Consider the following 21,257-nt stretch of genomic DNA (forward strand, 5'->3'; position numbering starts at 1 on the left):
TAAGTTAGCTCAATTAGTAAGAACGTGCTATTTTTTCATAATCATAGAAAGTTGTGTATTCAAAATTCACTATTAATATGAGAATTGTCTTGATAAGCGATTTATAAGGACTCTCTGAGTAATTTATGGTTCTAAAGATATATTTTAACTTGTGATGGTGACGGATTCGAAGCCACTCAAAAATTTTTCTTATTAAAAAAAATTTAGAGTACATTATAATAGATCCTCCGTAGAAAATCGTGTATTCAAATCTCGCTATCGATATGAGAACTGTACGTATTGATGAATGATCTATAAGAACTCTGTAAGTAATTTATGATTTTGAAAACATACCTTAACCTGTGAGAGTGATGGGATCTGAAGCCACTTAAATTTTTTCTTATTAAAAAGATTTAGAGGGTGCAATAGTAGACCCGTATGATATTTGAGGTAGTTGTTATAAAAAAGTCATAAAAATACATCTCATGATCTAGGCTAGAACGTTTGTTTAAAAAAAAAAAAAGACCTAGGCTAGAAGGCTACAACCAATTATATTGAATCACTTGTCTTAGCCTTTCATGTTCATTGTGTAATCAAGAAGAAACCCCGCCGCGTTCTGGCTGCCATGGTACACAGCTGGAATAAGGCTGGCCGGAATGCACGAGAGCCCAACCACCTCCATGTTCGAGCCTGAAGAAGCTTCTCTGTTCCTAGCTCAGAATGCCATCTTTCAACTCTAAATTCCTTCTAAGAATATAAAATCTTTTTTCTGCTGCATTATTTTTTATGCTAATGAAAAGTTGCAGTACTATGTTATAGAAGGGGTCCATGAATTGTCTCCTAACAACAGCATATCAGAATCTTGTTGAGGAAAATTCATGGACACAACACCAGAGGTCTAGCTATGATTGTCCATGTTTTTAAATTGTAAAAGACTTCAAAAATATTGAATTGTAGAAAGGCTGCTTTTTGTTCCTTAGAGTTTGAATTTAAAATTGAAACTGGTCTCCAATTGCAAAATCTTTTTTCTTCATGGGTTATGGAATTGAACACATGGAATTCGAGTCACTTAAAATGTTAAAAGAGGTTCGGTTACTACAACTATTTTCAAGTTCGAATGAAGTACATAAACTTCAAATATAGTACACATGATTCTAATTTTGTTCCCAAACATTGTAATTCAAGAAACTAGGAATCATGATTCTAGAGATTTTTAGTTCTAATTTGATCCCAATAAAAGGAAATACTTCGTATATATGGACAATAAAAAAAGGGTTTGATATATAGCATTGGCATACCTATTAGCACAATACTTCCAAACAAACTAAAAAAGGATCAATTATTTGGGTTGGTGGAAATGATTGCGTCTTGTTAAATCTTGTGGTGCACCCTTTTTGCCCAACTGCTTTTCTTGGCATGGAAACGTACAGCTACTTAACATTTTCTTTTAGAGTTAGTCAAATAATGAATAACAAATAATGCTAAACGTACAAAGAAAATGACTAGATCCTTCAAACAAATACTTTATGCGCATTTAAATGCCCAAAAAGGTTGATTAGGGCTGTCTTCAAGTACTAGTACTATTTATTTTGCTTGACCCTACCATTGAATGGAAACAATTTAATTTTGTAGTAATTTGAAAACATTCAAAAGGGCTGTGGGCTAACCAACTGACATTCTACTCGATTCTGCAGAAACCTTGTCCTTGTTCGAGGAGTGGAAATTGTTTGTGTTGCATTATTGTTGAAACTATTGAAATATCTTCTCGCCCCTCAGTCTTATCATTCAGCTGCAATGATCAGGTAGCTTAGAGATTAAAGACAAAAGTTCAAAGAAAAATGTTTCTTGCAACCGTACAGTACATGATTTCACTCCCTTTTCTCTTTTAAAGAGAATTAACAGTGGTTCTTCACTTATTTTCCTTGACGTTTCGAAATTGTGACCTGTCAGTTACAGGTGAAACGTCTTACCAACTAGGTTGCGCTTTATTTCCAATACATGATTTTACTTGTTATAACATATACAAGAATTAGTGTTTCAGTCAAAAAGACGAATGGATCAATAATCTAATGGTATTCTAATACTAATTCATCGAGGGACTATGGTTATTGCTTGATTAGATGTTAGAACACATACGGCATGACTCTAAATTAAGTAGAGTTAGGGAGGCCTAAAACATGAATTTATACTTTTTAAAGAGCTACAATCGTCGTACTACATGTACTTAATATAGAAGCTTCAGTATCAATCTTAATCACCATTTTCAATTGAGTAGCTAAGAAAGCAGGCAACAAGGAAGGTCTGCTTTCCTTTTCCTCAATGGAACCTCGTTCCTAAAGGGCCAAAAGAGTAAAGCAAAGCACGATCTTCTATTCTTCCTCTTTACTTTTTCCACATAACAAAACGAGCAGCTTTATTGGGGCATGCACGAATGAGAGAGATCTAAAAGCCAATCCATCATGCATATGGTAGACCTTAGAAACTAGTAGAATAATTCTACACCTTCTTGCTTCTTTTCTTGATTGTCTTGTTGTGCATGTGTATTTCACAACCCGTCAGTCCCAAACCCCACCTCATTGCCCAACAGAAAAGAGAAAACTCCACAATCTTCCCACTTGAATTATTGGAGATCTTTGAGTTGCCAGCTTCGGCCATGGCCAAAAAGAAGAGCACATGCAGATTGCTGATCAGTGCACAGGTGTAATTCACAGTGGCTAAATACTTGATTGTTTATACTTTATGTTTGAAGGACTAAGTACCATCTGTACCACAAACGTACCCTTCATGGCTTCAGCTTTTTAGGATACCTGTCCTATTATTATTGTTATTAGCTGCTTCAGCATTTGGACTTTCTAAAATTGGGAGCTGCTTCAGCATTTGGACTTTCTACAATTGGGGCTTTTGCCAGTTTCTAGGTCACTTTGCCTGGGTAGAGTAAATGTGAATGAAGAAATAATACATGAGAATTGGCTAGGCCTAGAGTTTTGTACATATGGTTCAACTTAAATCAATCAAGAAATTGAATTAGTAGTTCAACCTCAATGACGAGCCAATAAACTTCGGTTAAACAAAAAACAAAAAGACCATTTCGTTTGTCACGCTGATAATCCCTGCTGCAAAATGCCGTCCTAATTTGATTGCAGCTAGTTCTAGTTCTAAAACACCAGCAATACTACTAGCTACAATACAATATGGCTGGCTTTTCTCATGTTTTCTATGAGGAAATAAGAGTGTTAATTGTTACAAGAGGGATGAATAGAGGATGCACTTGAAAAATCCATCACTTAGTTTGTGGAGTAGACATTTTCTGGACTCCCAATTATTTCGTTGCTGCCCGTTTTAGATAATTTTGTGTTTGGCATCAGCATCATCGCTATGAAATTCATTATACCTAATTACCAATTAGAGGGAGGACAGCTTCCAAATCCACTCAAAAAACAGACAAGTTTTGTAATGCACAAATAGTTGTGTATTATTCATGGTAGTTCATTTATTCTCGTCATGGATAAGAACTCTTATAATACACTGTAGTATATTGCAATTGCATCCAGAGGCTAATTAATCCTAAAAATTATGGAGACAAACTGCGCATTAAGTATTCAGTGTGGTCAAGTCCATCATTCATCATTGCTCAAGTAGGTTTTGAGTTTGGTTTATATATACAAACAAATCTTCAATCTTATTCATGAAGCATCACAACAATAAAAATGGCAAACAGTAAGTGGTATTCCAAGTTTGTTGTTAGCATGTCCGTTTCAACATCATCCCACAATCCAGGCTGTCTTTTTGGACTAATAGGCAGTGTTTGTAGAATTATATGATTTCTTCAGTAGAAACAGATGCAGCCTTAATCAACCTTCTTCAATAATGGAATCTTCATCAAGAGTCCTGAACATCTGGAGCTTCAATTATTTCCGGGTTCTAAACACAGGAAGATACTACTGTCTATTAACTATTATGAACAAAATCATAAGCAAAGAAATCCATCTTAAAGACTTTCTGAATCAAAACTTGCATTAAAAATCTCAAAATAAGTGCCAAGAGACCCAATGGGCACTCAAACCAGTGCACCACAGAGAACAATATCCAAAAGGACAAAGAGTCATTTATTGCATTTTCATAAGCTCCATAGGCAAAACACAAGCGAAAAGATTACAAGGACAATGGCAGCTTCACATGCACTATACTTATAGAAGAAAATAATTACATATGTCAATAACTAAAGCTATGAGATGACCAAAAAGGAGGGAAATGAAACAAAACTTCATTTACCTGTAATCCCCATGCTATCTGACAAAAAAAGGGGGGGAAAATGACGCAGCAGAGGTGTAAATATCTGCTATAAACTAGATTTATATATAAGGTTATGAGATTGGATAGATAGATATACAAGGGTATGCTGTAATCAACAGTAGAAGGCTAGGAATATATATGCTGCTGGCCAAAAAATTAACATCATCTCTGATATGTAGAACTGTCCCGGAACCAGAAACACTGATGTAGCTGTTGACTTCGAGGGTGCCCTTCCAGCCTCGGCAGGAGCAACTGCTCGGCCGTTGGGCTTGCTTTGCTGTTGAGTCGTTGGCAAGGGTTTGGGAGAGGCACTGCCAGATGGTGTCATTGGCATGCCCTTCTCATCAGTCAAATCTTCACCTGATGACATTCAGAAGCTTAAGATTCAGATGAAGCAATTATCTTTTTCATTTCTAATCCAATTGCTTTTATAGTAGCATGCATTAGCATTAACATGAAAAGATAAATTATTTCCAATAACCTATAACTAGTGCAAATTTTCATTACACTGCATGCACTAAATGAAGCAAAATGTGGAAAAACACAAAAGAAACAATACAATGGCAAAAGCACAAAATATCAACCTGGGAGACCCAAACAGTTATTTAAAGAAAAAATACAAAAGAAAAAAGGCATGAAGAACAACATGATTAGCCAGCCAGAAGTATATGCTGACGGTTGGCTATAGTGCTATTTTCTAGCCAAACAGCTATACGAAAAACCTCTGCATGAACAGAAATTTTTTTTTTAAGTGACAGTCTTTGAAGTTCAATAACTGTTGAGTTAATTGCTTGGATAAAGGAAAAACAAACAAAATTAGAAGACTTGGCAGCAAAGTGAAAATCAAATAGCTTGCCGTGTAAACTCAGAGGCATAGCATACTTGGTAAGGTGCACTATAAACACAAAATGTAGCTAAAAATATGGAGTAGACGTATATGCACTCACAATTAGAATGTGACCACCCAAGCTTCATGTTTTCCCTATCAAATACCATCCGATATCCGATGAAGAAGTTCTCTGCAAAAGTTCATTTAATGATATGATGAGAAATCAATACAAAAGATTCCATGTTACTTTCAATTTTCTGGACAGTTTTCTTCCTAACTACTATTATTAGACTAGACTCTACAGAAGACTGCAAACTATTGGATGTGCTGTCTGCTTACGTCCAATTGTTCCAATATCTCCATTTGTCGGTTGTATTGCTAAACAAAACCCAACTGCACCCTGTACCAAAGAAGCAACAAAATTTGAATTAATCGAAGAACAATGATAGAAAAGCTGAGTTCCATCTTAAGCTCCCATTGACAAGAAGAAATGACATTTGACCACACCACATACATTCCACTGTGACATATAATAAGAAAAATGACATAGCAATGCCATCAGTCCAGTTTCTACTCCCCACTTCAACAAATTCTCTGCATAGCAGTATGGTCCAGTGTCCAGGCAAGAGAGAATTGAAAGCCATCATTATCCAAGAAGATAGATAAGAAAAGAGATTTTCTTGGTAAATATACAATTGGTTACCATATCTGCAAAGTGAAATACAAATGTTCTAACTAAAGAGAACATGAATTCTTGAGCAATACAATTGATGAATGATCCTGAGGCGTTATTTGGAAGAAAATCTAGCCCAGGTTAGAAATTTTTTTTCCCCAATGAAAAATCTAGCTCAGTGTATACACTCAAAGAAATGCGTTTTTCTACTAACCATTGAAAGCCAATGTGGAAAGTGGGCTGGAAGGGGGATGGGTGAGAGGGGAAAGATGTACAGGACATAATAATGGCCCACAAAATTAAACCAATAAGTAAATATGTAAGAAAAAAAATCTTAGCACTGACCTGGCTGCCATAGATCGCAAATACCGGATTCATGACCACAAAACTGTTGTTTGCAGAAAACTTCAGAGATAGAGAAGGTGTCTTAGGCAACTCTTCAGAACTGTTTACCACAAAATGGTAAATGTAGAGCATGAATGGATACAAGAAATTCAAGAAACACTAAACTTTCTTTTGATATATGATGATGATAATACATATGTGTAGCAATTCATGAAGATGGTACTCATCTAATGCCAATACCTGAACTTATAGCAATACTGCCATTGATCTCCTTCGAAGCTGAATTTTGTAGCATTTATTTGTCTATCAAACTATAACCAAAAAGGAGCAATTAATGATTTGCTGAATTAGAAAAACAGAGGACGGACTGTACAGCAGAGAGTCTACCTCCCCAGCAAGTTTTTGATAGACAGCATCTGGGAGAAAAGTAAATGATGTCCCACTATCAACCAGGGCTTTGAAGTTTGTCTTCTCAAGACAATAACCTTCAACACAAGAAGTCTCCACTCCGACTATGTAGGCACTATATCCAATAAAAGTCAAGGATTAAGTGTAATGGATGAGAATGATGGAATACGTCAGTAAAGGCAAATAATAAACATCAAATATGTTGTTCATGAACAACCCCAAAAAGGAAGGGGTGTTAATAGCCATAAGACATAGATTGCATACTTTATGTCATCAAAAGGTAGGAAGGGGGTAGTGTGTTGGCTAGGTATTCCCTGATCGCCAAAAAATATTCTCCCCGTGTCCTCCTTCAAACAGAGAGAGAAAGAATTCCGACTGAACCCTGCTTTTGAAAGAAAACTTGGTACTGAAATATTTCCAAGTCCGAGACCCATAAGACCATCAGGCGCAACTCCACTTAGGTAGATACCACTTTGCTTGCTACCACATCTAAAATAGTAAAGAAGATAAAGCAGCTTTATTGGATAATAGAAGAAAAATAACGAAAATTGTACAGAAATTCCTATTGAAATTCTAAGTACTAGGGATACAGGACACACCCTAACATTATTGGAGCTCGCACAAACTTTTTGGATGCAGCAGTGCCTCCTGAAGCGAGATGCAAAATGTCTTCAATAAGTAGCCCAGAAGTAGATGTATCAGCTGTATCATAGTTAACTCTATATGGACATGGATCCTTTGGACTTTTGCAACTTGAACCGCCTTCACATAAATGATGGCTGCAAGGCACTACCTTGCTTGTATTTGAATCAGAGGGATTGTACTCACTTAAATCCTTACCCTGCATTATAGATGCCCCAAATACCAGGGAGCACCTGCCAATCAATCATTGGAAATAAGTGCTAAAACTGTAACTAAAACTATTAAAATTCCGCAGCTACCTTGAGAGGCTATGGAATATGGACATCTATATTTGTATGATAACACAACATATCTTGTCTAGATGTGCATATGCAGATAGGTCAACCACTTGCAAGAGGCAAGAAATATACTTCCTTGTCATATTGGGAAGACGAGACTAGGAACTATAGGAAACAAAGAACATATTACAAGATATGTTGACAAAAGATCATATACGACAACCCCAGAATACAGGAAGGAAAAAAACGAAAGAGAAGTAAATAATACATAAAAGACCTTAAAAAGGAACTATACTGACACAAAAGCATAAGGGACCAAAAGTAAAATAAAAAAAATCAATACAAAAGTTCCTTCACAAACCTTACAGCTCCTGTAAATAAGAACACGAGATTAAAAGAGAAAGGAGAGATGCCACACGTGAAGTTCAAATAGGAGTCGTAGATCCCAAATATTGAAAATCAGCTAAACAAATATCAAGGAAAATGATAAAATATGTGTGCCTACTTGAAAGCTAAAATTGATACGTCTAATGAGATGACCTTCACTAGAGATGCATTATGACTTAAAGACAGGAAGGAAAGTAGAAAAAAGGGGAGAGATTAAGATGTACCTAAAGTTCTATAACCCACTATAGGAAATAGAAATTTATAAGAGCACTAGTAAGACATGCTCTTTTCCTATCTCCACCAAAATTTGCAAATCTAGGTGATCCAAACCTTTGTATTAATTAGGAATAAAATGGTCTATTTAGGAATCAAAGTGTGTGTACCAGATATATACCGTTCCTAATAAAGACCATCTCAGCATTACTATGTTAGTACCACAAAAATGAGTAGTTTAAATTCAAAAATTAAAAAGGTCGATAATAGAGATGAAAACAGCGCTGAGAGTATAGCAAAGCTTAATACAAGAGACAATACTCAAATTAACTCAGAAGGCATGAAAGTATGACAGAAGAGTAATGGCCTGCATACCAGATTGCTGTAGTAGCTTGCAGATAATGGAGCACATTGCATGCAATCACAAGGAACCCAAAGTAGGTCACTTCCAGTATCAAGTGCAACAAGAAAGGAAACATTTGGTGTGCCTATATCTATCCAGGTGTAATGCAACCTGTTTAAACAAGATTTAAAAAAAAAAAAATCAGACGAGGGTTTTCCATGAGAAATAACTAATCTAGGCAACAACTAATAGAATTAACATGTAAGCAGCTTGCATGACGTATAATTTCACCCAACAATCCAATGACAGCACCATCAGCAAATATATAATTATGCATTTTATTAAAGTCTTCCATTCTCACGAAAGATTATATTCATTCAAAAAGTAGTAAGAAAATCATTATCCTGACACTGTAAAAAAGTTCAAGCACTATAATTGACAATATTCTGGAAAACCTCCTCGGAAACCATCTTAGAAAACTCAATCCCACGAACCAAGATCATCAGACAGACCATCTAAATTTCACCAGTCAAAAATACGAGGCAAATGATACATTTCCATGAATCTCTCCAATCAATTTCTCATTGCATGTTAAAACATAATCGCAATAGCCCTTCATTTCCCACCACTTTCTAGGACTAATAAACTAGAACCAAGTACATATTCTGACATTCTCAACTTGTTCCTAAATTTCCTGAAACCCTTATCAAAATATTGACTTTCTCGTGGACCAGTTAACTAGAATAATCTGTCATTCTCAACTTACTCTTAAATTTCCCAAAACCCTTATCAAATGATTGACTTTTGTAAAACAATTATCCCATTTATCACGATTACAAATTTTCCACTTAAAAAACACCCAAAACCACCAAGACTCAGTCCAAAGTCATTGACTCCTTTTCCCAACCACCTGGCCCCCTCTTCCCTTCAAATAATACGTTACAAGGCTGAACCCACATTGACTATGCTTTCCTTTTCTTTTATATATATATGGATGCAAAAAAAAAATATTTAAAAAAAAAGAGGCAAATTTATCTGACCATCCGTAGTCATCGCCGGTGGAAAGAGTAGTGCTTCCTTGAGAAGGAAACAGATAATCAAACTGCGGCCCCAACTTCACCTTCTGCCGCTGCAAATCACTGCTGAGCAACCTCCTATAGTACTCGGAGCTCCATTTCCTCGGAAAACGGGCCACCTCTCCCCCACTTCTGGAAACACTAACAGCCTTCAGCTCGTCAGAAAACCTATGCATTAGCTTACTAGAAAACAACTCCACCGCCACCGCACCACCACCATTCTCTATCCCCACCACCGCCACCATCACCAACAATGGCAGCGCCAGTACACCCGACATTGTTGTTACACCCATTTCTCAGCCCAAAATTTGCTCTATTTTCTGCAGAAAGTAAAGGGCTTTCAAGGACTATGGAGAAAGATCTAGGGCTTGGGCATGTAGGCAGGAAAATGCAGGTATATAAAGAGGTTGGTGAGAGTAAAAGGGTTGCTAGGAGCTAAAATGCACCGAAAGAAATAAAGGGCTAGAAGCTAAAATCTGCCGAGAAAGTGTAACTTTTCAAGTGAGTGCTGACGAAAGGGGAGAAAAAGGAAGACACAGACAAATGGTGCCGGCAGGGAGGAAGACGGATCTGTGGAAATAGTAGTCATTTTGATAAGCCTGATGATTCTATGATTTCTATCCGATGAGAGCGTCTTTTCGAGCCGGGCCAGGCCGGGCCAAGTTCAGCGTATTTGATAAGGACGTGGAATTGGATTTGTACTACGAGATTTGGGCTTCACAGCGAGCACAAATTCGAACGGTCTGAGATTTGCAGAGGCTCAACTATGTAAAAGCCCTTCCTGTTGTAATTATTGGTAAACTATTTTACATTACTAAACCCTATGATTGAAGTAAATTGTTTCTGATTGACGAATACCTTTGTAGTTGCTCTGTAACGATCAGGAGGTTCTCTAGTGACAATGATCGAGCTACTCGAGTGCTTGCTCAGTGAGTCGAGATTGATCAAAATTCGAGTTCATTATCAAATCAAATTCGAGCCCTTAAATTTTCAGCTAGAAAAGCTATCAAGCTTTTCGACTTTTATATATACTACCTGTAATCTTAAGATAAATTATATGTCTTACCATTTAAACTCGAGCAGTTCAAGTTTAACTTCGATATCAATTTGCTTTTATCTTGAGTTTGATCTTGATCTCGAGTTTCTTATATTTTTTATACAAGTTGAACTTGAACTCCGAAGTTAAAGATTCGTCGAATTTGAATTCAAGTAATTTACTTACAAGCTTGAGTTTGAGCTCACGTAATTTACTTTCGAACTCAAACACAAGTACATCAATATTTGTGTTCGACTCAACTCGTTGGTATTTGTCACCACTACTCTACAAAAATATTGTAGTTCTACTTTTGATGGCAATATGTTTGATCTCGCTTATGAAATCAAATCAACATGCTTCTAACATTGGTTCGAATTATTATACTAAGTAATTAAAAGTTTGATATGTTTAATTATAATATCTATGATGTTTTAATCAAATTGTTAATTTCAAAAAAAATAAGAAAGAATGAAACTTTACTTTGGGTCAACTTAAATTCAGCGCCACATCCTAATCCTAATGTACTTAAAGGTCCTGTTTGGGCCTCAATATTTTGAGCCAGATGTGCCAGCCATTGGATGAAAGACAAGTTTTTATGGGGGACGAACTTGGGCTTCTCCCATCCAGACCCAAATCCCGTATGATAGAATGCCCCTTGGTTAATTATAGAATGCCCCTTCAAAAAACTTCATATTTCTCAATTTGCTCTCTTAAAACCCAAAAGGATCAATTTGTATTATGGGGGTTTTCAAAATCTCTGTGTAATTTAATCCACCCAATAATCCAACTCAAATCGCAGTTGTCATATTTTTTTTTTCAACCGTCACTTTTATCTATATAATTCTATTCTATCCTAACTTAAGAGAGAAGCCCAATTGAACCTACGGGAGACCGATGGGGACTGAACCACTACTCATCCATCTGAATTTTTAGAAAACTCACATATTGTGACAATTGATGGGAGGTAAAGGTTGAATCCTTGACATTTTATCCCACCAAACTTTAAGAACTTGGTGGTGGCTATCAGTCCAAAGGATGGTGATTAAATCGCAGTTGTCACATGAGATGCTTGAAATTGAATATTACCAATTTATGTTGTTGGCTCAATTGGTGTGACGGACTACTACTTATGAAAATGTTTCAGTCGATATGAAAATGGCATTAATAAATAGTTTATAAATATCTATGCAAAGGGCATTAAAAAAATGGCTGTTAAACATAAAATATATTATCATATCATACATATTTCACACTCATTACATCGGATACGGGAGAGAGAATGCAAATGCAATTGAAGAATTACGCGAAAGCACAGAACAAGAGTAAAGTTTTTCTCATTAGTAGAAGTAGATGTGATCAACGACTAAGATGGAAGATGTATTAACAAGAATCAAGCAGAATAAGTTTCAAAAAATGGTAGACAACAGGTCAAGACTGCTTCATGAAAGACTAAAGAAGAAATCAAGAACGTGTTCAATCATTGTCCGCCATGTTAATTGCTTTCCACCAACTTCTTCAAGATTTCCTTGGCCACAATCCGGTATGCTGCTTCAGTTGGATGAATGCTATCCCAAAATAAATACTGGGAAGTGATCCCACAAATTGGAGTGATTGGGCTACACCAGGTCCCAAATTCCAATAGTCCAGCACCGCAACATCCTCATCTAGTTTCCACAAATCCTGTAATACAAAAGTATGAATCATACTACGATTGATACAAAGAATATTTGTGAAATGCATTTAAGTTGTAAATCGAAGAGCATACCATATTTTTGAGGATAGTTGATCATGTCCATTACCAAACCATAAGTGTCTTGATAGACAAGTTTGATTCCTGGGAGTTTAGCCTGTACTTGGGGTAGGAGGTTCCCTAGCTTGTCATTATAAGACCGAGTGTCCACGTTGATTTTTTCTATACATCCTCCCCAAATTGGGGAATTTACAGTCATTGTGATGGGCAAACAGCCAAGTGGTGGCAGGTTTGATACAATAATCCTGCGGCAGCCAAGATCATACAGCTCCTAGAGATTTACAACAAATATTGAAAATGATAATGTCACTGTTTTTGACAGATGAATCCACAAAACCAAAAGCAAAGGGGATGATATCAGAAATGAGAAGATTTATCATGTTGGAATAACCTTTAAAAAATCTTGCAATTTGCCCAGAAGAAAATCCTGGTAGTTGTGTACAGTGAACTGAATTCTTCGATTAGTCCTTAAGACATCGAAGTGGTATAGGAAATCAACGGCCCCTGCATGCAAAAGAACCAGAGCCTGATTGACAATTCTTTGAGCCTCTTGGCTCCCTACAACATTTGTCAGCCTCTTGAGGTAATCCTGAAGATTTCCTGGTTGCTTTAGCAATGTAATTACATTTGCAATGGCAAAGGTTTGATCATCAAATCCTGAGCCGCCTGATGCAAGGGAGACACCTGTTAGCAGTCGCGATCGGTTAGATTTGGCTGTAGATAAGGGGGCACAAGTTCCTTCAGGCCTAGCAAGGATGCTAGAAGGTCTGGCACAAGTTTCCCATCAGAAAACCTTCCGGTGGCGATTTTGCCTGGGAAATTTGTGCCATATGGCTGATAATTGGCTCTAGCTATTGAATTCAAGTAGCCGTTGTTACCAGTATCTAAGACCGAATCACCAAAGGCAAAAATGGCACTAAATCTTGGGATGTTTTGGCCATTGCATTCGTAGTTGAAAGCGAGAATCGCGAGAAGCAAATCTGCACTAAGAAATTCCAGAAATGGCTAGGAATTGCCATTGACCAGATTGCTTCTTCGCTGTTGGGAAATGTCAACAAATGTGTGATTTACTACTAAGTTTTGAAGCTTTAGCCCTTAGAGAAATGAGACCCTTATAAAAGCATATGTTGCTAGCAACAAATTTTCAATTGACTATGAAATTGAAGTCCATCTCCAACTCTTAATGCTTTCAGTGAACCTTTACATCAGTTACAGATATGCAGCATTATTAGCTCAATTTGTTTGTCTTAACCTTAACATTACTGTCAACTGTTACAACCATGAGCTTTAAAATCTCAATTTTTAGCTCGTTATTTACTGAGAAATATATAATCTATAAAACATATGACTGATCATTTGAAGCATCATTCAGAGAAGAGTAGTGGGTGTATTTTTCTTCCCTGGTCAACCAGTAACTGTTCAGATTCGTTAAGTGTTGCACGTTATCTCATAAAAAATTCTCATTATGGAAAAGACATAATCAGAGTGAGATATATTAAATGTCAATAACATAATTAATTCAATAATTTTTTTTGTTAAAAACATCAACATTTCATTAAATCTACATTAATGACAGAAATTACATCAACTATCGGACCAAACAGATACGGATGCACTACGCACTAGTATGGATTTAGAAGAAACTATGGCACATTGATAAAAGGTAAGGTTTGGACCCTCGACCTCTCACTCCACAAAGACTTAAAGTCTTTGGTGGTGGCCAACAGCCCGAAGGGCCGTTGGTTAATCTATCTATCTATACCTACAATATGTAATTTTTTCACATTTTTCTGTAGTGCCAAATATATAACTTGCTAATTATATTTATGATCATTAGCCAACTACTAACTATAATCCTAATCCTAGTACATGTTTTCAATTTGTGCAATTAATTACGATATTATTCTCATCCTTCAACTGCTGGCCACGACTATTAATTAACCACAATCCCGCTAGTTCAATGACTGAATATAGGATAAAGTAAATGAATTAGTTTTCCAATGCATTTTCCCTATCTCTACATTCAAAATTGGTGGAGCAAACATTACTGCTTCTAGTACTGTTTCTATTTTTTTTTCTATTGTAAGTTCGTATTTTCTTGAAATTAATAGAGCAAGAAAGATTTAGTATTTGAAGCAATGTCCAAAATCCAGCTCTAGACAAAAATCGACTGGTCAAAATTCCAAATAAAACTCATCTCACGATATCTTCCTGAAGCAAACTTGGTTTCTAGTACTGTTTCCATTTTCTCCTCTTTTATGTTTGTCCTTTTCATTTTTCCTAATAGGCACGGACTATTGATTACTGCTCTTCATCTACCAGTATGTAAGCCTTTCCGGATGGTTTTGGTTATAGTCTAGTGTACATGCAGCCACAGGCAGCTGCAGCAACGAGATGGATGTGCACAGTTGCACATCAAATAATTAATTTTCCCTGATTCACAACACAAACTTTGATGTGCTTGGACAATTGTAATGAGTCTGCTGGCCTGCACTAGTAGAATGTTCAACAGCTTGGAATTTTGACAATTTCAACCTGAATCGCATCGCAGGAAAAGGATACTGTTGCATGTTTTGCTAGTATCAAAAGAAAATGTGCAATCAGAATAACATACAGTATATAATTATATCCCTAATTTCTCGTACACGTTAAACATGTCATTAGGACAGTTATATAAAACAAATCGTGTTTGACGATTTCCAGCAATCAATTAATGAAATTTGCTATTTATCAAAAAAAAAAAAAAGAAAGGGTACAATCAGATTAACATTTATGCATAAATTTGCTATGTTATGTACGCGCTCGCTCTATGACTGAAAAAGAATTAAGGATTTATCAAGAACGAAATTGTGACGAGATACACGAAATGGGATCTCAAATTAAGGATTTAATTTCCTCACCATAATCATTAACATTAGAAATTGAGTTTGACTACCAAAATCTAGATAGACAATTAGCTGATCAACTCGTGCTTCGTCTAAGTTCAAGCAAGAACTTGGTAAAGATTTCCTTTGCCAAGTTTTGGTAAACTGTTTCGGTAGCTAGGATGACACGATCCCAGAATAGGCACTGGGAAGAGTTTCCACATACTGGTGCGAGTGGATTACACAGTGGCCCAAATTCCAACAACCCAATTCCACAACATCCTCTTCCTGTTTCTGCAAATTCTGTCGCATGAAATGCATAATTAGCATTTTTGAAAAAGAAGATCTATCATTGGTAGTCCCTCATTTGTTAATAAAATCATCTTTGACTTTTTAACTATGTGAATTGAATTGATTCAAAATATTCCTATCCTTTGTTCCATTGACAACCACTCCCTTGTTATGAAGTTGCAATCTGTATCCGTCTATCTATCTATTTGTACTCCATATAAAAGTATGAATGGTGTAGGCAATGGGAATGGGAGTGTAAGCAATTTTTGGTTTTAATTTTTCTGTTCCCAAAGTACCATATTGTCTAATAATTAGAGTTGTTTCATTTCAGTTATGATTTTAATTAAATGAATAAAACATTTAAAATGAAAACTGTCACGCTGCCAATTGATTCGACAATGCTAGTAATTAAGATGAAAACTTCTTCTCTCATTTAAAACTTCTTTACACTCCATCTCCAATTATTTCTTGTACTTAAAATTTCTTGCTCAAAGCAATGGTAAAATGTTAAATAGTTAGTCAAAATATACATGCTTTTAGGAAAAATCGAAAACATGCAAAAAAAGAGCAAAAAAATTGACTTGAAAAATCTTTATAAGAAGATCATGAGCCATTTGAAAATGGCAAAATCCTTTGGATTATTTATCCCCTTATCAACTAGTACTCACACAAACAGCAAATTGTCGAAGTTCAATGAACATTACATCTCAATTAATGAGATTCAAATCCATCCGAAGAAAAGAAAAGTTATCAATTACCATAATGTTTATCAATTTTGTTTGTTACTCCTAACTCCATATATGCAGATACATTTCTTGCAGAGAATCAATACTTGTGTATTAGAGTTTGGGTCATGATTTATCTAAAGGGTCAAAAAAAAAATTTTAAAAAAAAGAAACTCCATATAAGAGTTCACATTTTAAAAATATTTTTACAAAAATTGACTAAAAGAAATAAAAAATATAAGAATTATTCTATTTTAAAGCTAAAAAAATCAGAATTTTACAAAGAATTTTAGTATCTTAAAAGTGTCATATTTTGGATTAATACAATCACGTGCAAAGTGCGTGAGGCATTACCAGCTAAAATGCAATATACGTAGAAGTACTTTTATGATTTATCTTCTTATAAAGTAAAACGTCAAGTAGAATTTTTAAGCTCATGGTGATGACAGTCGTACATATTTTTGAGGTTGGTTGATCATGTCCAGTACTGGATGGTAAGTATCTAGATAGATGAGTTTGATCCCAGGAAATTTTGCCTGGACTTGTGGTAGGAGCTCTTCTAGCTTCTCATTATAAGATCGAGTCTCTAGGTTCATGTTCTCTGTACATGTTCTTCCTACTGCTGAATTCACGGTCATCGTGATTGGCAAACAGCCAAGTGGTGGAATCCCGGAAGCAATTATTCTGCCTGCGGCAATTAAGATCATATAGTTCCTGAGATTTATAAGAAGTAAAACATGTCATACTTTCATTGTTTTAAGCAAGATCATATTTAATTGTGGCAAATTGAAGGGAGATAAGGTTTGAACCCTTGCCTCCTACCCCATCAAGTCTTAATGCATTGGTGGTGACCACCAACCCAAAAACTGGTGGTTTAATAAAAATATAGTCCGGTGTCGCAAATCTACGACTATGAAAAGCTGATGAAATGCAAAAAGACTATAATAATTCTTTTAAGTAAGATCTGTAACTGTGATATTTATGTTGGTGATCTACAGGCAGATCAGTCATAGTTTTACCTATAATCTAGGCATAGAAGGACTGAAATTCTCCTGCACAAGGTTCCTTTTCTTGGGCGATTATTGATATTCATGCGTTTATGGATTTTTCTTCTTCTTTTTCAAGATTTAAGATATACAAGACATCCTACATTACGGTGTCAATAATCCAATTATGTATACAAACTGTGATTAAGAGGCTATCCATATGTATCTTGGACATGTACGTATGAGAATTATTCAAATTGAGAACTTGGAGAGAGGGAGAGAGGGAGAGAGCTAGAGCGTAACCTTCAGGAAATTTTGCAAGTTCCTCAGCAAGAAATCTTGGTAATCGTTTACACTGAACTCAAGTCTTCTATCAGTCCGTAAAACGTAGAAATTATATAGGAAATCAACAGCTCCGGCATGTACAAGCACCAAAGCTTCATTAACGATTCTTTGAGCTTCTTGTCTCCCAGCAATCTTCTTCAGCCTCTCCATGTAATCCTTAAGATATTGTGGTTGCTTGGACATTGGAATTATGTTTGCTAGCAAAGGTTTCATCATCAAATCCTGCAGCAGCTGATGCAAAGGAGACACCTGTGAGCAGTTCTTGATCCGATAGTTTTGGCTGCAAAAACGGCGGGATTGTTTCCTTGAGGCCTAACATGGATGCCAGAAGATCTGGGACGAGTTTTCCATCAGAAAATCTCCCAGTCGAAATTTTACCAGGGAAGTTTATGCCATATGGAGCATGGTTGCCTTTAGCTATTGTGGTTATGTAATTATTGTTGCCGGGATCGACGGCCGAATCACCAAAGACAAGTATGGCACTGAATCTTGGAATGTTTTGGGCACTGCATCTGTAACTGGAAATAATGATTGTGAAGTAAATTTGTACAAAAAAGATCGAGAAGAGGAGGAGAGGAAATGCATGCCATGGACGAGATTGTTTGTGTCTGCTCATTTTCCAATTTGTGTGTTTAGACCTTCGGGAATGTATTGGCGTCTTAGTTATGAAAGAATTTGTTATTAGCAATTGACGAAGAATTAAGTATTCAACCTTCATGAAGTTAAAATGTCAGTACTGAATTAGCCACCAACTCTGCACTGCTGCATCGATTCCTCAGCACGACGGAATTTGCACGTTGGCTAGAAATATTCAATTAATCTTGAGTACCACATAATGATGTTTATGTCTCGTTTATGCTGCTAAACGTGGTAGTACAACACATGATTAGCGAAGAATCCTCGAGCATACAACTTGGCAATGTAGTCTTAAGAATGAAAATTAGTATTGTAATCACTCGGTTACGCTCGAAGTAATCTTACAGCCTGGTAAGCCATGCACGAAGTCAGAAGTACTGAATCACAGAATACGATATCTTCTTTTCATCCCAAAATCTAGCTGGATCAGGGGCCTCACTAGTCTATATTTTCAATCCATTTCAGGGTAAAATAGTTATTTGAAATATTTTTACATCTTACTCCAATTTGTTTACATTCTACCCAAACTTATGTACACCTACCCCAATTTGTTTTACACCTTATGTGCAAACTGGTTTAACGTGGAATTGCCAGAATTCAGTCATACTCAATGTCTGGAGCTCTGTGTTCTATGTATGATAGATAATAAGGGTTGTCTAACGGTTAAGATAATGTATAATACAATGGAGGGTAATAATGGTTAGTATATGTATAAATGTAATAAATTGTGTGAAATTTAAGTGTATTTATGACCATCCATTTGGACACCTATTAATAATATTCACACTCCAAATAGATTTTTTTGGTCATGTGGGCGAGCTCATTTTGAGATTGTGGCATTGTGCTCCATGACAAATAGCCTTCTCCACGTAGAGCCCTGAAGAAGTCCTCATTCCTTGTGTATTAGTCACAATAACAAATATGCCCCTGGTTTATTTCATGCCTTACAAGCTGTCCTCCTTTCAATCCCTAACTTCTCATCACTAGAACTGCATACGAGTCGAACTGCTCACTAATCGATCGTTAGCAGCTTGAGTATTTTATCGGTCATTTTACCTAAAAATTTAATATTTATTAGAAATTTCAAAATTAGTCCAAAATTTTGAATTCTTCCTGAAGTATAGATCTCGCTTTTTGAATTAGTGACTTCAAAGTCACTTTTTCAGATGATGATGCGACTTTAAGTGACTTTATAACAAGCAAATTAAAGACAAATGATGACTAAAAATAAACTAACTAAAGTCTCCTTAAATGGCGACTTAAAGCCACAATTTGAAATTGTGACTTTGAAATCACACTTTCAAATGACAAAATCTTTACTTTTGGAAGAATTAAAACTTCTATATAGGAGAGACGGGACGGGTGTATGTTGTCCGCTCCCGCCCCGTTTTAAGGGGGAAAATTTTCTCCCCCCGCCCCCGCCCCAGTTCTATCCCTGAAGGGCGGGGCGTTGTTGCCACCCTTAGTAACATCAAATAACAACCAACTGGAAAAATTTTATTGGTGCCACCCCAATTAATTAGTTGATTTCTTTAACACCTTAACCGTCAGACCATGCTTCATACGAAGAATAGTAGAGGCTGCAGGGGTTGCCACTGGTTGATCCTTTGCTATCTTGGTACCTACATGAAATTGGTAGTTGAACAAAACTGTAGCAAAAGCCAACTCTTTCCCCGGGCAAATCCTGGGACCTGAGCTGAATGCTACGAACCTGTTGGATGTCAAAGGCTTTAAACATCCTGTCTTCGAAATCCATCTCTCTGGCTAGAATTCAAGACAATCTTCTCCCCATATCCACCTCATTCTTGCCATAGCATAAGAACAAATAACAATTCTTTTGTTCGCTTTCACACGGTGACCGCTTGGTAGCATGTCAGCTTTGATGCAAGTTCTCGACTGAAAAGGACTTGATGGAAAGAGCCTTAATGTTTCACACATGGCTGCATGGAGATAAACAAGCTTTTTTAACTATTTTGGGTCGAAAAATATACGCGTACGTGATTCAGTTGCCTCAAAGCTTACCGCAAGTTCTTCTCTAATCTTGGATTCAACAATGGGGTTCTTCGAAAGAAGCCAAAAAAACCAAGATAAAACTGGTGAAGCTGTATCCGTTCCTGCAAATATAATTCCTTTTACAATTTCTCTCATAGTGTAGTCTTGCCCCCCAACTGATTCCAGGAACTCCTTCCCATTGTAAAAAAATGTGATTGCATCCAAACTTTCCTCACCATGCTCGGATTTGGAAATATTGTCGGTTTGCTCTTTCCAAATCTTGATGCATTTTGCTGCTGCTTCATCCAAAACTTCGCAAGCTTTACTGAGTCTCTTCTCTGCACCAACTCCCAGCCACCTTTGGAACATCCAAAATCTTTCTGGGAGAATATAGCGAAGCAATATCACATCACTAGCATCATGCAAGGCTTCCAAAACAACATCTTTTGGCAGTCCAACGCAGAGGGAGCTGCGGTTTTTGCCACTGATCATCATGAATGTTGCATCAAGCATAGCCCTTTGGAACACATCTTGCAAATCTATCGTAATCCCGTGTTCAGAAGCATGATCCAAAACTGGAACAAGCCCTTTTTCAAGAACTTCCTGGTTTATCCTAACCGTGAAATGTTGCAACTGTTGGTTGTGGAAAAAAGCGAGACCGAATTTCCTATGAAATCTCCAATCCTTTTGGTCCGCGGCAAATAGGATCTGCCCGTAGGCCGAGAAAATCCTTCTGGTGTCGGGACCCTTGGGATAATTGGAGAAGTTTGTACTCAATAAATGCTGCACGTTCGCGGGATCAGCGGTGAAAATCATATCCCTGTTGCCAAACCAAGGTCCTTTGAACTCAAAGGTGCCGCCACAGAACTCTAAAACTTCAGTGACACTGTCAAATATAAAACTGGTTAGCAGCAGCATGGGCAACATCCCAATGAGGGGCCAATTACGGGGTTGCCCATTCCTCGGGCAGAAACAAAGAAAGAGTAGAAAGGCAACCGCTGCAATGATAACTAGAGCTATAGAATTTGAAAATGCAAATATGTATGCAATTGTTGCCATTTAGTGTCAGCTAGGATTGATTTTGGGCTAGCAGTATTTGCCGTACGTTAACAAGGTTTAATAGTGGTCCAGTGTCTGCGTTGCAAACTCATTTTTCGAACTTATGA

General features: G+C 36.7%; 3 protein-coding genes across 3 annotated transcripts; all 3 read right to left on the reverse strand.

The window, feature by feature from the left end:
- Positions 1 to 4,064: 4,064 nt before the first annotated feature.
- Positions 4,065 to 9,901, reverse strand: LOC113702402 (aspartic proteinase-like protein 1). Its single transcript, XM_027223594.2, has 10 exons — positions 9,431 to 9,901; positions 8,423 to 8,561; positions 7,127 to 7,368; positions 6,792 to 7,016; positions 6,507 to 6,642; positions 6,360 to 6,430; positions 6,120 to 6,219; positions 5,441 to 5,501; positions 5,220 to 5,291; positions 4,065 to 4,632 (listed from the first exon to the last, which is right to left on the reverse strand). The coding sequence occupies exons 1-10, from the start codon at positions 9,757 to 9,759 to the stop codon at positions 4,385 to 4,387; spliced, it is 1,623 nt and encodes a 540-aa protein (XP_027079395.1). The 5' UTR covers positions 9,760 to 9,901; the 3' UTR covers positions 4,065 to 4,384.
- A 2,116-nt stretch (positions 9,902 to 12,017) lies between these two features.
- LOC140011238 (GDSL esterase/lipase At1g58430-like) lies at positions 12,018 to 13,082 on the reverse strand. Its single transcript, XM_072060002.1, has 4 exons — positions 13,046 to 13,082; positions 12,644 to 12,936; positions 12,302 to 12,523; positions 12,018 to 12,182 (listed from the first exon to the last, which is right to left on the reverse strand). Exons 1-4 carry the CDS (start codon positions 13,080 to 13,082, stop codon positions 12,018 to 12,020), a joined length of 717 nt encoding a protein of 238 aa, XP_071916103.1.
- A 4,538-nt stretch (positions 13,083 to 17,620) lies between these two features.
- Positions 17,621 to 21,150, reverse strand: LOC113700555 (alkane hydroxylase MAH1-like). The gene is made up of 5 exons (XM_027221030.1): positions 20,122 to 21,150; positions 19,898 to 19,995; positions 19,639 to 19,810; positions 18,478 to 18,542; positions 17,621 to 17,981 (listed from the first exon to the last, which is right to left on the reverse strand). The coding sequence occupies exons 1-5, from the start codon at positions 21,148 to 21,150 to the stop codon at positions 17,621 to 17,623; spliced, it is 1,725 nt and encodes a 574-aa protein (XP_027076831.1).
- Between the last annotated feature and the right edge of the window lie 107 nt (positions 21,151 to 21,257).

The sequence above is a fragment of the Coffea arabica genome, chromosome 7e, assembly GCF_036785885.1.
Source record: "Coffea arabica cultivar ET-39 chromosome 7e, Coffea Arabica ET-39 HiFi, whole genome shotgun sequence".
Lineage (NCBI taxonomy): Eukaryota > Viridiplantae > Streptophyta > Magnoliopsida > Gentianales > Rubiaceae > Coffea > Coffea arabica.